The 15,719-nt window shown below is 29.8% G+C and overlaps 1 protein-coding gene across 1 annotated transcript in view; it reads left to right on the top strand.

The window, feature by feature from the left end:
- LOC141642907 (GDSL esterase/lipase At4g18970-like) overlaps positions 1 to 15,297 on the top strand; it is a 36,896-nt gene extending 21,599 nt beyond the window's left edge. Inside the window, exons 3-5 of the mRNA XM_074451899.1 lie at positions 14,349 to 14,588; positions 14,686 to 14,923; positions 15,011 to 15,297. Coding sequence (XP_074308000.1) covers positions 14,349 to 14,588; positions 14,686 to 14,923; positions 15,011 to 15,198 — 666 coding nt within the window. The 3' untranslated portion in view covers positions 15,199 to 15,297. The remainder of the gene's footprint in view (positions 1 to 14,348; positions 14,589 to 14,685; positions 14,924 to 15,010) is intronic.
- Positions 15,298 to 15,719: the final 422 nt, after the last annotated feature.

Here is a 15,719-nt window from a genome sequence, read left to right on the forward strand (position 1 = left end):
ATTGTTATTTGCATTTTTTTTTTCTTAAAATTATATTTTAATCCGGTCCAACAATCGGAATTTGTAAAAGTGGTCATGTAATGACAAATTCCGGTCCAACCGATCCGGTCCGGTCTTGAACCGGAATTTTTTAAATCCGGTCCGGTTCCGGTGCATGATTTTTGTCGATTCCGGTTCCGGTCTGGTTTGGTCCGATTTTGGACCGGTGCCCACTCCTAATGGTAGTTACGTAAAAACATTTACATGTAGTTAAATGTTATATCTCCCGGTCAAACTATAGACCTACCTTTAAATGTGAACCAAATTCTAATGCAATACTACATGGTCGGGGCTACCTATGACACCCCCGTATAACAATAGTCTTGCCCTCCATCTTCTCATTTGAAATAAATTTAAGCAAGTTCAAATAAGTTAGCTAAAAATTATAAATCACAAATTGTACGAAGCAGTATAATAATTTTTTTATTAATATGAAATAAATGTCATAAATTTCATGAGAATATTAATGCGGTAGAGAACTATAGAAGAGTTGGCAAGTACGTGACCCGCTTTTAGGTTTAAATTTTTTCATTTATTTTTATATTTTTGCCTTAAGGTTGTTAAAGCATCATATTATGCATGACGAATATGTCTCACCTTCCCCAATTCGTATCTCTCTCTAAATTATAGTGATGTTGTGCTCAATTTACACAAATATATATATATATATATATATATATATATATATATATATATATATATATATATACATATATATATATATACATATATATATATATATATATATATATATATATCATCAACAATAATTAGTTTGCTCCATATAATTGAATAGTACCGTTTTTTACGCATGTAAATTTATCAGAAGAAAAGTTTGTGAGAGACGGTCTTCACTATGTTAGGGAAAGACTACTCTTACCCTTTTATGTGTTTTTCATGACTTTTTTTTAATGTTGATCGTTGCTTGAATTGAATCTTAACCTTATACATATTTCTATAATAAGTGTATCTAATTTACCCATATTTCTATAATAAGTGTATCTAATTTACCCTTAAGCCTCATTCAAATCTATTTTATTACTCGTGGTACCATTTTTACTTTAAATTGTAAAACAATCGCACAATAAAGTTTTTCAAAACATTTACTCATTTGTCATAAAATGATATTTCGATTCGCAAATTAGCAACAACTTTCTTTATCTTTTAATACTCCTTGAAAAATAGATATCAAACTTTGTACTTATTATTAATTTGTGAATATCTTATTTAAATTTTGATTAATATACTTTTATATAATGACAAATGAATGTAAATAATATTATAATAAATTAACAATAGAAGTTGAAGTGTATTGTGAGGGAAATAACTTTCAAATTAGTATGAGAAATACATATGACATTTGAAAAATAAACTTCGTATTATGTATAATTAAATATGACATTAGCAATAATAAAAGACGTAGGGGCATATTTCAGCGTTCATTTTACTCTTTACATGAGTAAATTCCATGCAGTACATATTATGCATGCACATTTGTCACAACCCAGTTTGGCCCAGGGCCTTTTAGCCACATAATAACTTAGTTTTTTAATCGGAAGTTGTTATAAAATTGGATATTATCGATATATCAAAGGTTTTTTTCCTTCTAATTTAACAAAAAGTGAACAAATACTAATGAATAATTTTTTAATATTAATAAATTGTAGATAACTAATTTATTTCCTGTTTCAAATAATAAAATTATAAAATAATTAATTAGTTCTCATTTCTATTAGGAAAATCATATTCCTGAAATTTTTTAAATAATTATTATCTCTTAATTCTAATAGTATAATTAGGAAAAAAAAGCCTTAATAAATTGTTAATTTATTTCCTATTTCTAATAGGAAAATTGTAAAATAACTAATTAATTCTCATTTCTAATAGAAAAATTATATTCCTAATTATAATAGAAAAATTGTAAATAGTTAATTATCTCCTAATTCTAATGTTAATAGTATAATTAGAAAAAAAGCCTCCTTTAGTTATATATATATTGATATTGATTGATTGATTGTATATTGATGAGTAATAAAAGATTATATTAGTTGTACTCCTTCTACTAAAACCTTTCAAATATTATATTACTAGATTTCATGCCCGGCCGTTGGCCGGTAATATCAAAAATAATTTCTGAATATTTATCTTGAAATTGTTGCTTTAAAAACATTTTTATAACAAATATAATAGAAGAGTTTTGTTTTATCATGACTTTTATGCAACTCATGACAATTGGAAATTCAATATTTTCCGAATTTGAACCGAAATCGGTGCTTCATAATGCAAATTGTCCCGAGTAGTGTAACCAACTACTACTATTATATTTTCAATTAATCTTTCTTGGTCAATGTCATATTAAATTTTCAATTTTGTTTAGATTTCTAAGTCGTATTTGTTAGAAATTATTAATCTCATTAATTTACATATTCATATATGAATCAATTTATTTAGTCATAAAATAAATTCTAGATCTTATGCATGCAAACAAAATAAGAAGAGATAAGAAAATCGATTTCTCACCATCTAAATTTCGATCATTTGTGGGCACCAACAAGATCTCCTTTTTGTTAGTTCTTGAGCTTACCAACAATGGATGAACAAGATTCAAGTTTAGAATCTCTCCCAAAAGCATATACCCAAGGAAACCTCTTAAAGACTAAAATAATATGATCTAGTATTAGGATTAGTCTTACTTTAAATTTTGACACAAAAATATTAATTTGTTGTCCTATATTTCGGTTAAGAGGAGAAGAGATTAGTGAGTTTTATTTCTCTATGATTTTCACAAATAGTAGAGAGTTTTTTTTATTTCTTTCTTACTCTAGAAATTATAGATTTTGAATGAATAATCAATTAAAGAGAAAACTCCTTCTCTTTTTCTTTTGTTTTGGCCGAAAAAGGGGCTTGGGTAGGTTGCCCAATATTTTTCATTTTTGCTCTTCACAAGAGACTAGGCATGCAACCCTAGTTATAGGTTTGTTCTTCTCAAGATGTCTAGTCTTGTATGCCTACAACCTAGGGTTATGATTGTGTCTCCATTTAAATATAAACAACACAATATAAACTATATACTCCCACCCTTATTTTCGGTACATGCATAAAATGGAGAATCCATTTTATTTTTGTCATTTGTCAAATTGTGACAAATGTGACATGTTACTTGACATGTGAATTTGTAATGTATTTTTAACATATTAAAAATCAACATACTCATAAAATATGTCATTTACAAAATCGACTAGTAATTCGTAATTACATATACCAAAACGGTTTATCAAATTATAAATTACAACGTCTTGTATTTATAATAAATTGTTCATTCAATTTCAATTCCAAATTGTTTCGTAAACAATAATTTTATCTAAGTAATAAAACAATTCAATTACTTAGACCGTATCTAATATAATAGAATTACAATGAGACACGTTAATTTTACTCACAAAATCATCCGTCAATTTTAAGCAATTTAATTAACTCGTATCGGCATACGATTAATTAAATAATCAATTAAGAGTATTTCCCTATAGGTATGACCTAAGGGGATCAACTGATCACCACCGTCACACGACAGTAATGTCAAACTCTAGTCAGCCAATCATTACCGATATGTGTGGACCAGTTGACTGTAAAAATATTACATCCCACATGTATTCTTAAAATGAGATTTAAACATGTGATCATCATGATCGACAGTTGTGATCGCATTATTGTCGGAGGACACTTATTCCAACAATCTCCCACTTGTCCTCGACAAGTGTGCGTCACCAATTCTCTTGTCCTATTACTATCTCCCACTCAATGCAAGGTGTCTTTCAGGTCGTACTTGCAAGTGATCATATCGAGAGTGGTTTCCTCGATCTGGAGAATAACTGATTGACCGGACTTATCTACCATGTTAATCCGGGTTCACTTTAACGGGGTTCAATATTGTCTCTACAACCCGTTTGGATGTAACAAAGTATAAAAGGAGTTTTCAGATTTTAAAAAACTCGAACGACAAATGTGATTATCATATGAGTAGTCAATACTTGATTACTACTTCATATCCAATTTAGATCTTGTATGTAGTTGTTCATCTCAATTCAATTTAAATGACATGACTCATCATGTTAAGCCTATGAGAAGGCTTTGGTTAGTAGGTTTTATCAACTTCTTGTACCTTACTCAACCTTACTACATACTCGTTTTCCTTTGTAATGTATACATTTGCATTACAAAACTTTCTGAGTACGTGTCGAGATCCAATCAAGACATAGGCCCTCTAGCCTTAGAATAGCTCCCACTGTTTTCACAGTGTGCGGGACTCATCCTTCTTGCATATCCCATGATTGCAAGTGTACTCAATTTCCGTTGTAAATATTTCTCATTGTTCTTTATTGCCTAGAACGATTCTAGAATATCTATTTCTTAAATAACATAGCCACGATGGTATCTTAACCATCCTAGTGTGTTTTGATTATGGTTTTGTCGCAAACCATGCGCAATCTCAATTGTCAATTGTCACTTGTGTAACACCCTTACACAAAATTGCATCAAAAACACTTTGCATTACATCCTTAATGTTTCTGCAAGCACTTAAGGGTAATCTTTATGGCTTACTTGGTAACTATTACTTAAATTCGATTTGAAACAATTCATCATACTTAAAGTATATGAAGTGTTATACATCATTTTCTATTTAATTGATTCGGCAGCGGAAACAAATGTAATCAATCAAATATGTTCAACTCGATTGAACTAATCATGAATCTTATCAACATAAGACTTCTTATTTGATGCTAATATCATGTGGATTTATCTACATAAATCTGGATATTAAAGATGTATTATATTACTCCAAAAGTCTTAAATCATCCCCAATGATCAATATGTCATCCACATATTAGACTAATTAAAATTTCCGTAACTCCCACTAAACTCCATGTATAAACACAACTTCTCGACTTATCGAGAAAAGTTTTATAACATGATCAAAACAGTGATTCCAACTCATTGATGTCCTACTTAAGACCCTCTCTTAAGTTTCACATTATCTTAGGATTTCAAGAATCTACAAAACTCAAGACATGTATTGAATACATTCCTTCTAATTGAAGAAGAGGGTTTTAGATTCACTTGCTATATGTATATCATCATAATGAAACACAATCCCTAAGAAGATCCAAATAGACTTGAGCATTTCAACTAGTGCAAAACCCTTTGCCACCAATCAAGCTTTGATATCTAACAATTCACTTGGAATTTATTTCGGATTTTCATGGCTCTAAGCCTTGTATTGAGTTGTGACTTAAACACTCTCATGTAAGTCATATGTTCATTACTTTCCAGAAGTAATCAACTTGAATCAAACAATTTCTTTGCAAGTTGTAAGCTCTTTACTTTCTTAAAATTAACATGAATTCATCATCTTCAACAAGTGACGACTTTAACCTCCTTGGTTTTGAAGAAACAACGTCTTACACAAAACGTCTCATGTAGCCAAGAAAGACCAGTTTCTTGCGACATAACATTATTTGTGGCTTTTGGTGGCTTTTAAATAATTTCTCCCACTCTGTCTTCTAAAAATAAACTTGTATTCTAGAAAGACAGTTTCACGAGCCACAAACCCGTTGTACTCATGATTATAATAAGGAAAAATGAGCATTTGTTTCTTTTGAAAACTTACAAACATGGTACCCTACCATTTCATATCTAATATATGATTCGTTTTAGATTTAGTGGAAAAATAATTTAGATAATATGATAAAATCCCCAAAAGGATCAAGTAACTCAAAGTAACTTGATTGAAGTCCAAACCATATCGAATAGCATTTGATTTCTTTATCCAACCACACATTATCCCATAATGCGTGCTAAGAGAGATTAACTTGTGATATTATATCACATTTCATTTGGCTCATATCAAAGTCTTCACTTTGATAATCCCATCACGACTAGATTGTGATTCTTTGAACTCTTTGAACTTCTTCAAAGATTTCTCTATTTACCTTATTAAGTGAACATATTAGCGTCAACTTATATCGTTGGTAAAAGAAAATGATCAACCTATTCTGTATCAATGATTTACATTCTCCATCTCCTTTTCAACCAAAAGCACGAGACCTCTTGCTTTAAATACAAGATACGCATATACCATAAGATCTAATGGTTTCAAGAGTACTCGATAACTCTTTGCGTTCATCATTCCAGAATCTAAGGTTTAATCTTGGGTTACCAATTTGAGTCTTGCATCATCTACATGATATATCATTCTAGTTTGGTTTAGCATATAATCACCTTTGATAATGGGCTAGCCATACATCAAATCATGGTGTATAGGGTCACAAAAGTGAACCTCTTATGTATCTTAACAAAATTATATTCTTATTTAGAGTTTATTCACTTAATAGTCATAATTAAGGTATAAAAATAAACCCAAAACTAGATTGAGTACACAATGACTCTATCTCTCGACATCATTGTTGCTAGTCGTCATATTCTAATCATCCTATGTATCAAATACAATGATGAAAACCACCACCGGTTTCTAATATTGACGAAGTAGTATCAGCAAAATTTATGTTAATCGAATAAACATTTAAAGAAGAAGGTTCCATTAGATGTCCCACAACTAACTTGTTGATTTTTCAATAATTTGGGGTAGTTTCTTTTCTAGTGCCCAACATTTAAGACAATGGAAACTTTATCTGTCGGTATTGATAGGTTTAGTATTGTTATTCTCAATAACGTTACTTTTAACATTGCCTTGTATCAATTCCATTCTAATTTTACTTCTTAGAACCTTATCCTTTTCTTAACGGTTTAAGAGAATGCTCCCACTCATTTCAATGAGTCTTTGCTATGAGAAGCAAAATTGAAATTCATGAAGACTACTCTTCAATCGGTCGTTTAGTCTTAAAACTTTTATTGAAGTGGTTCCAGTATTTTGGTCAATTTTGATTTCCAACAAATCTAGTTACCAAAATGATTTAATGTTTCAAAGTACTTAACTCAATCAAGCATATGAGAAATAATTTATTGTAAGTAGATATGTTAGTCAAGAATCAAAAACCCTTTTGATCACAAATAACTTCCATCTATACTCTTCACAAGAGATCCTTACAATGGATAATTCGAAGGTTTAGAAGAAAATTTATATTTGTCTTTAGTTACGATGTTTTTAATGGAGATTTGAATCAAAATTGAAATGATATCGTATATGAACTGCGGTAAAGAAATAGAACAATATGATAACGGAATAGTGGAAAAACTCAACATCTGTCGTTTTATTAATACTTGTAAATAACAAGTAAAGCATTTACATAGTGACCTCTACCCAACTATGATAAATGATTCCAAGATCCAAATTCATATTAACTTGGGCACGGTGTGGCCGATGAATCCCTTATCAATATAACTCGGTGGATTAACTCTTTAATCGATTCTACATTTAGAACTCTTGGTCGATAAAATTACATTAATATTTATCTTTAGCACGAAACATATGCAACTACGGTCACAAATACTTCCGTTGAGCTCAATCCAAATTTCGAATAAATGTGTCCATGATCCAAACCCACATTAACTTGGGCACGGTGTGGCCGATAAATCCCTCATCAACATGAATTCGGTGGATAGACATTTACCACCCACTTCCCCTACGTAACAAGGTTTGTACCCCGGTGTGGCCGAGTGCACTCCCTCACGAAATAGGTTTTCATGGTTTCTACTTTTTGGTAAGGCTAAGTCTCAATTGTTTATTTTTAGCGAGAGGTCATGTCAATTTATTATCTATCACGTTTTAAGTGAACTAAAGCGGTGAACTACGATAATTGTAATTGACACGGTCGATAAACTTGATTAAAAATGATAATGCATGTTTTAGTTATGGCGATTTAGCGATGCATGCAACATATAAATAAAATGCAAAGCATAAAAAATCCTAGTATGGCCTTCCGAAAATAGTAAATCTAATTAACTATTACATATTCGGAAACCAACTCCTTTGGTCCCTTGAACGTCGGTCTTGGCACGCATATCAAGACAACACCGTCTTTAATGGATCGTCTTCTCGAGTGGCACCGTCTTCAAGGATCTCCGGAATAAATAAATTACATAACAAATTACATAATTTCCTATTATACATTTGTAAGTAAAATAAAATAAATCTATTAAATTACAAAACGGTGATACGAGATCACAATAAATTACAACCGAATCGATATTCCCATACATTTCGGGTAATATCAATTAAAACTAAGGCCACACTAAGTAAAATTACATAATTCAAAAATTATATAAAATAAAATTATGACAATCATAAATAAAATGCAGCATTATAATATGTATGAACATGCCCAATTTTATGCTAAATCGCCTTTAAGGAGCCAATATCATATATTAATCGGTTTTTACGGATTTTGCGTGATTTAACCTTTTAAAATCACATTAATTACATAAAATCATATTTATATACTAGTTAATTACCCTAACCATCTTAGGACTCAAAATTAGTCTCCACTAACATATTGACAATAATTAACTTATATTTCTTAATATTGTTCATAAAAGGACTTAAAATTACAATATAATGCCATAAACTTCAAATAAATCATAAAAATTTCAAATAAATTCAAAATTCAAAATTTAAACTCATTAATATTCTGGAAAAATACCATGATACTCCTAATGTTCAAAAACTTAGGTTAAAAATTTCGAAATTTATCGAGAAAAACAATGTTGCGGTTTATAGGATTTATCAATTATAACCATAAAAATATGAGAAAAATAATTTTATCAATTTTTCAATTTTAGATCTGAAATATGTGATAAAATGCAACATGTGACGTTTTTCCTTAGTCATGAAGTATGTTTTAGCAATTTTTACTAATTAAAGTCACTATTTATATGATTTTTCATCAAAAATTCATAAATCATGCATAAAGACTTCATTATAGCCAATTATTTTACACACATCTTGTAAAATTGCATGTGACAACATACTAAATTTATATGACCATATTCGAAATATAACTCATATTAACCTATTTTCCATTTAAATTAAATTTTATCTTGAAAAATCCATATTTCGAGCATAAAAACTCATAAAATTATGAAACTATACAGGTCATCAATAGATAATATATGTGAAAATATATCCAAAAACCATTGAAAAAATCGAAGTTTAGCTATTTTTAGTCCAAAAATGACATTTTTATCATAAAATCACATTTTAATGCCATTATTATATAAAATGAACAATAAAAATCCATAAATTAACCAAAATATCCTAAATACATTTTAGGACCAGAAACTTTAACATGCATAATAAATTTCGTGATATATCATAATAAACACAAATTTATAAGTTTTATTTATTAATCGTATAACTCGGAAAAACAATAACCGATTTGCATGCAAACAACCTAAGGCTCTTGATACCGCTTGTTAGAAATTATTAATCTCATTAATTTACATATTCATATATGAATCAATTTATTTAGTCATAAAATAAATTCTAGATCTTATACATGCAAACAAAATAAGAAGAGATAAGAAAATCGATTTCTCACCATCTAAATTTCGGTCATTTGTGGGCACCAACAAGATCTTCTTCTTGTTAGTTCTTGAGCTTTCCAACAATGGATGAACAAGATTCAAGTTTAGAATCTCTCCCAAAAGCATATACCCAAGGAAACCTCTTAAAGACTAAAATAATATGATCTAGTATTAGGATTAGTCTTACTTAAAATTTTGACACAAAAATATTAATTTGTTGTCCTCTATTTCGGTTAAGAGGAGAAGAGATTAGTGAGTTTTATTTCTCTAGGATTTTCACAAATAGTAGGGAGTTTTTTTTTTTTATTTCTTTCTTACTCTAGAAATTATAGATTTTGAATGAATGATCAATTAAAGAGAAAACTCCTTCTCTTTTTCTTTTGTTTTGGCCGAAAAAGGGGCTTGGGTAGGTTGCCCAATATTTTTCATTTTTGCTCTTCACAAGAGACTAGGCATGCAACCCTAGTTATAGGTTTGCTCAAGATGTCTAGTCTTGCATGCCTACAACCTAGGGTTATGATTGTGTCTCCATTTAAATATAAACAACACAATATAAACTATATACTCCCACCCTTATTTTCGGTACATGCATAAAATGGAGAATCCATATTATTTTTGTCATTTGTCAAATTGTGACAAATGTCACATGTTACTTGACATGTGAATTTGTAATGTATTTTTAACATATTAAAGATCAACATACTCATAAAATATGTCATTTACAAAATCGACTAGTAATTCGTAATTACTTGTACCAAAACGGTTTATCAAATTATAAATTACAACGTCTTGTATTTAAAATAAATTGTTCATTCAATTTCAATTCCAAATTGTTACGTAAACAATAATTTTATCTAAGTAATAAAATAATTCAATTACTTAGACCGTATCTAATATAATCGAATTACAATGAGACACGTTAATTTTACTCACAAAATCATCCGTCAATTTTAAGCAATTTAATTAACTCGTATCGGCATACGATTAATTAAATAATCAATTAAGAGTATTTCCCTATAGGTATGACCTAAGGGGATCAACTGATCACCACCGTCGCACGACAGTAATGTCAAACTCTAGTCAGCCAATCATTACCGATATGTGTGGACCAGTTGACTATAAAAATATTATATTCCACATGTATTCTTAAAATGAGATTTAAACATGTGATCATCATGATCGACAGTTGTGATCGCATTATTATCGGAGGACACTTATTCCAACAGTATTGCTTTCTTATGCAATATCTTATATTGCGTATCTGGCTAAGTTCTCGAACCATAGCCCATAGGTCGCAGGACTCTGAGAGTAAGAAAGCGTATACTACTTAGAGATTTACCTTACCTATAACTTATGCCAGATTCCTAAATATGATAAGGATTCTTTGTAGTTTTTATGTAGGAGCTGACTATCTGTTGTAAGTCCAGACAATATAAGACACCTTGGATTTAAGTCGTTTAAGTTCTGTCCCCCAAAATTCATTAAAAAATGATAATCTTTAATAAATTGTTAAAAAAATGAAGTTGATGTTTATTGGTGTAAAAAATTACACTCTTAGCAGAAGTTGAATTTTCTAATATCACTGTTCTTATATAGTTTGAAATTTAAGTTGCAATAGATGGCTAATATCTAACTTTTAATTAGCGTGCTCTTAATTTTCAAATAACATGAATGTTAAAGTACTAAAAAAATCGTAAACAAAGCATTTGACTAATTAATAATCCTAACCATAATGGAGCTGCAAGTTTAAAAGGGTGTATAATTCATTGTAATGTTTTTACTTAATTATTTTGCGGATTTCAAGATGATTCTTTGACGTTTTTTCATTGCATTCCGTAGTATTTTTGTTGAAAACTTCACTTTTGTGAAATTGTAAGACAATTATTTTTATAACAATGCTAATATTTTCGTATGACGATAATACCAAAAATACATACGAAGTATCTTTTTCGATATATTTATGATTTAAGTTTGTGAATTACGGTTGCAGTAATGCAATTAGTAGGCGTAGCCAATAACGGAAATTAGCGAGTGCAAACGGGTAATGTATAGAAAACTCGAAAAAAGTCCAAATTGTTTTACTAAAACCTATGAATGTTCTTCAGCTAGGGAATCTTTACCAGTAAATAAATTCAAAGTCAAAGTTCCAAAGTTATGCTCATAAAAAAATGTGTTAGGGAGTTCATGGGTTGTACTGAAAGTCGATACCACTATAGTTAAAAACAAATAAAAAAAATGAAAATTTTAAAAATCGGTACAAAAGTAATTTTTACATCAAACTTTTGGTAGAATTCATAGTGCCAAAAAATCGAATATTGGCCAAATAGATCAGTTGTCCAATCTCTTATGCACCTTGATCATCAATACTGATTTTGTCCTCCACTATTGAACAATTTGTTTATAGTAATATATTAATACTATCATCCTATTCTAGATTTTTTTTTTATATATTTTAGAAAGGCATTTGATAAATTATTATCATACATGTCACACCAAATTAATAATAATATATATAGAGTTAAAAATCACAATAATCTATACAGAGTAAGAAACAAAAGAAGAATGAAAATAATGTACGATGTTGAAGCTATTGTCGTGTGAATATATATATATATATATATATATATATATATATATATATATATATATATATATATATATATATATATATAGTAGATTGAAATTATATCTTAACTTCTGTTGGGGCTACGTTTCCAATTATTTCCCATTAAGTTAGTGGGATGATATATTATTTTAGTTGTGGATTTTTTTCTTTTTATCTTTTCAATAGTTTAGAATCCCTCTTATACTAAAAGAATAAAGATTCTGAAAAGTTTTCCCTCCAAAAGCACTTCCTTAATTAAGGAAAAAATTAAAATTGATTTTCTTCCATTAAACCATTATCCTTTTATCATATTTCTTTTCATCAAAGTATAATTTTGTTATTAAACTCTAAAATATAACTATTGATGGTAAAATAAATTTGATATAAACCCATAAATTATATATTGCTAAATTTTTTATCTGCAGCTATTATTAATGGTTGGGTGCATAATTACCCGTAGAAAATAAAACTATAATCTCATATTCTTAGCTTATATGATGAATTTTTTTATTTTTTTTAGAAAATTTATAAATAGACATCATTAGTTTCGAGTTTAAAAAAACATTAAAATACACATTTCTTTCTTTATTTATTTCCTCCAATCAAAATACTTTGACGTAAAATATGAAAAGGAAAATGAATAACGTGTCAATTTAAACTATAATTAAAGCACGCTAAAAATAATAACCTATATATATCGCGCATGCATTGCGCGGGATCTAAACTAGTTAAGTACTAATATAGTTACGGAAATTTTCCATGGTACCCCTACTTTCCATTTTTACTTCATATTTACTAATTCATTGCCACATCATTAAAACTTAACGTTTATTTAACGGCCTTTACATTAGGGGTACCATGGACACAAAAATGGAACCTCAAGGGTATCATAGGCAGATTTTTGAAATAAAAAGTACCATAAAAAATCTGACAAAATTAAGAGGTACCATAAAAAATTTCCGTAAAATTTATTTATTACTCAAATATCAAGATCTAATAACTAACTAAAGCACGTTTTTTCTAAATCTACCCTCATCTGTTAATGATTCCACTGCAACCCATGTTAAGCTCTGTTTGGTAAAACTAACTGAAAAGGTAGCTGAAACCTGAAAAGGTAACTGAAAACTGAAAAGCTAACTGAAACCTGAAAAGGTAACTGATAAGGTAGCTGAAAATTAGGAACTGATAAGGTAGATGATTATATAAAAAAATGTTTGGCAAACTAACTGAAAACATAACTGATTTTGATGAAATGACGTAAAAGGATATGATAATTCTTTAATAGTATGGATTTAAAGGGTAAAAATGGAAAATCAAACCAAATCAGGTACCTGAAATCTCAAATGCTACTCTAGGTAGCATTTCATTTCAGGTAGCTTATTTGGCCAAATAAGCTACTTGCCAAACGCTTACAAAAAAATAAGGTACCTGAAATTTTGGTCAAATAAGCTACTTTGACCAAATCAGGTACCTGAAATGTCTTGCCAAACGGAGCCTTAACTTTTGTTAGCCAAACTTCACCTTTGTGCTCATAATATTAGACATTGTACTTGAGATAAAGCACCCGTTGCCATTCTAAAGGAAATCTAAGGCTATAGATACACACGCATCAAGCACATACTACAATATAAATTATTTGACGTATCGTGTAATTCGTAGTTTTATTAGCATATGTATCCAATTATTTAAAGACTCCTAGAACATCATATATTACAAATATATAATCTATCTAAAGTTGAATTAATATTAAAATTTTATTCAACAAAAGCAATAGTCAATGAAATCGCTCTAAAGTAATAACCAATGAAATCGCTTCAAAAGTTCCTCTTTTAGTATATATATATATATATATATATATATATATATATATATATATATATATATATATATATATATTGATTGATTCCAAAATAATGTATTTGTTTAAGGGTACCTTGTAACTTTGAAAATTACGGGTATATCATAAAAAAAAAAAAAAAAAACACACAAGAGTACATCATCTGTACATCATAGAAAAAAGTAAACTATTTTGTTCTATTACTGCTTTACTGAAACTCAAGAATATGCATTATGATATTTATTGCCATTTTCTAAAAGTTTTACTAATTTACAAGAGTATGTTTTTTTTAACTTGCCATTGCTTGTAATTTCTAAAAATTATTTGTAGGGCGATCGTGTGAGCCTGGGCAAGCAATTAGAGAACCACGAAACAATAATCTCAAAACTAGGTTCCTTAATGAACAATTCAGTAGGTCAACACTTAGAAAGCTGCTTATACACTATTAACATGGGAAGCAATGACTACCTCAACAATTACTTCGTACGGGAGCATTACAATTCAAGCCGGCAGTACAAAACTCGTCAATTCTCTGAACAGCTCATTGCTGAATACTCGAGCCAAATAACGGTATACAATATTATAATGTACTTAATTATTTTCATTAATATTTGTTTTTGAGCATTTTGTTACAACTAATAATATTTATGTATTATTGGCATTCAAGACATTGTACAAAAATGGAGCTAGAAAAATGGCAGTATTCGGACTAGGGAAGGTTGGTTGCACGTTGGGTGAAATTGTTCGATTCCGACCCAAAACACTTTGTGTGGATTCAATAAATAGTGCCGTGACTTTGTTCAACAACAGATTGGAGACCCTTTTGCATAGCCTAAATAAGAAACTTCCTGGTTCTAAGTTTAGTTTCATAAATATGCAAGCAATTGAAGTGGGTCCTCAACAAGGTGGGTAATATAATAAAACAACCTCATGTTGTTATAGTAGTATATACTAATGTCTAATTTGACAATATGTATGCGCATAATTTTCAGGGATAACAGTTTTTGATAAGCCATGTTGCATCTTAAGGGAAGATTTTCAATGCAAAGAGTCTTCATACTCTTCAACGCCATGCAGTGATAGAAGCACCCATTATTTCTGGGATGGTTTTCATCCCACTGAAGCTGTAAATAGAGTGACCGGAGCAGCTGTTTTCCAAGCCTTGACCCACATACTTTAGACCAACATTTCATGTGTACTCTAGACTTTTTGTCGTCTTACATAAATAAACTCTTGATCTTTTAGAAAATACGAAATAGAATGTGTGCCATTTAACACAGAGTGCGTTGTGTGCTAAGAAAGTCTTTTGAACCCGGTATCACATGAGAATAAGAACGCAAAATTACAAGTGCAGACTATAAAGAGTATTATTGATAATACGGTAGTTTGTACAATTGCGGACATGCCACCCCTGTGCGCACTCGCTCACAGCGGTCTAAAGCCGTGTGTGGGAACGCAAGTGCTTTTTTTTGGAAGGAGACTAGATCTTTTTAGCTCGGTTGTTTTCTTCTCGATGAAGGTCTCGAAAAGAGAATTATGGGGGGCTTGAAAACCGTTCGAATCAACTTTCTACCTAGGTCAAACAAAGTACAAAGTAGTGTTGAAATAGATACTAAAGATAAAAGACTCGTTCCCCTTAGCACTCTATGTCTAGAATGACTCTCGTTTGCCATGAATACGAGCGTCCATTCAAAGGCTTAT

Source organism: Silene latifolia, chromosome 2 (genome assembly GCF_048544455.1).
Source record: "Silene latifolia isolate original U9 population chromosome 2, ASM4854445v1, whole genome shotgun sequence".
In the NCBI taxonomy this organism is placed as follows: domain Eukaryota; kingdom Viridiplantae; phylum Streptophyta; class Magnoliopsida; order Caryophyllales; family Caryophyllaceae; genus Silene; species Silene latifolia.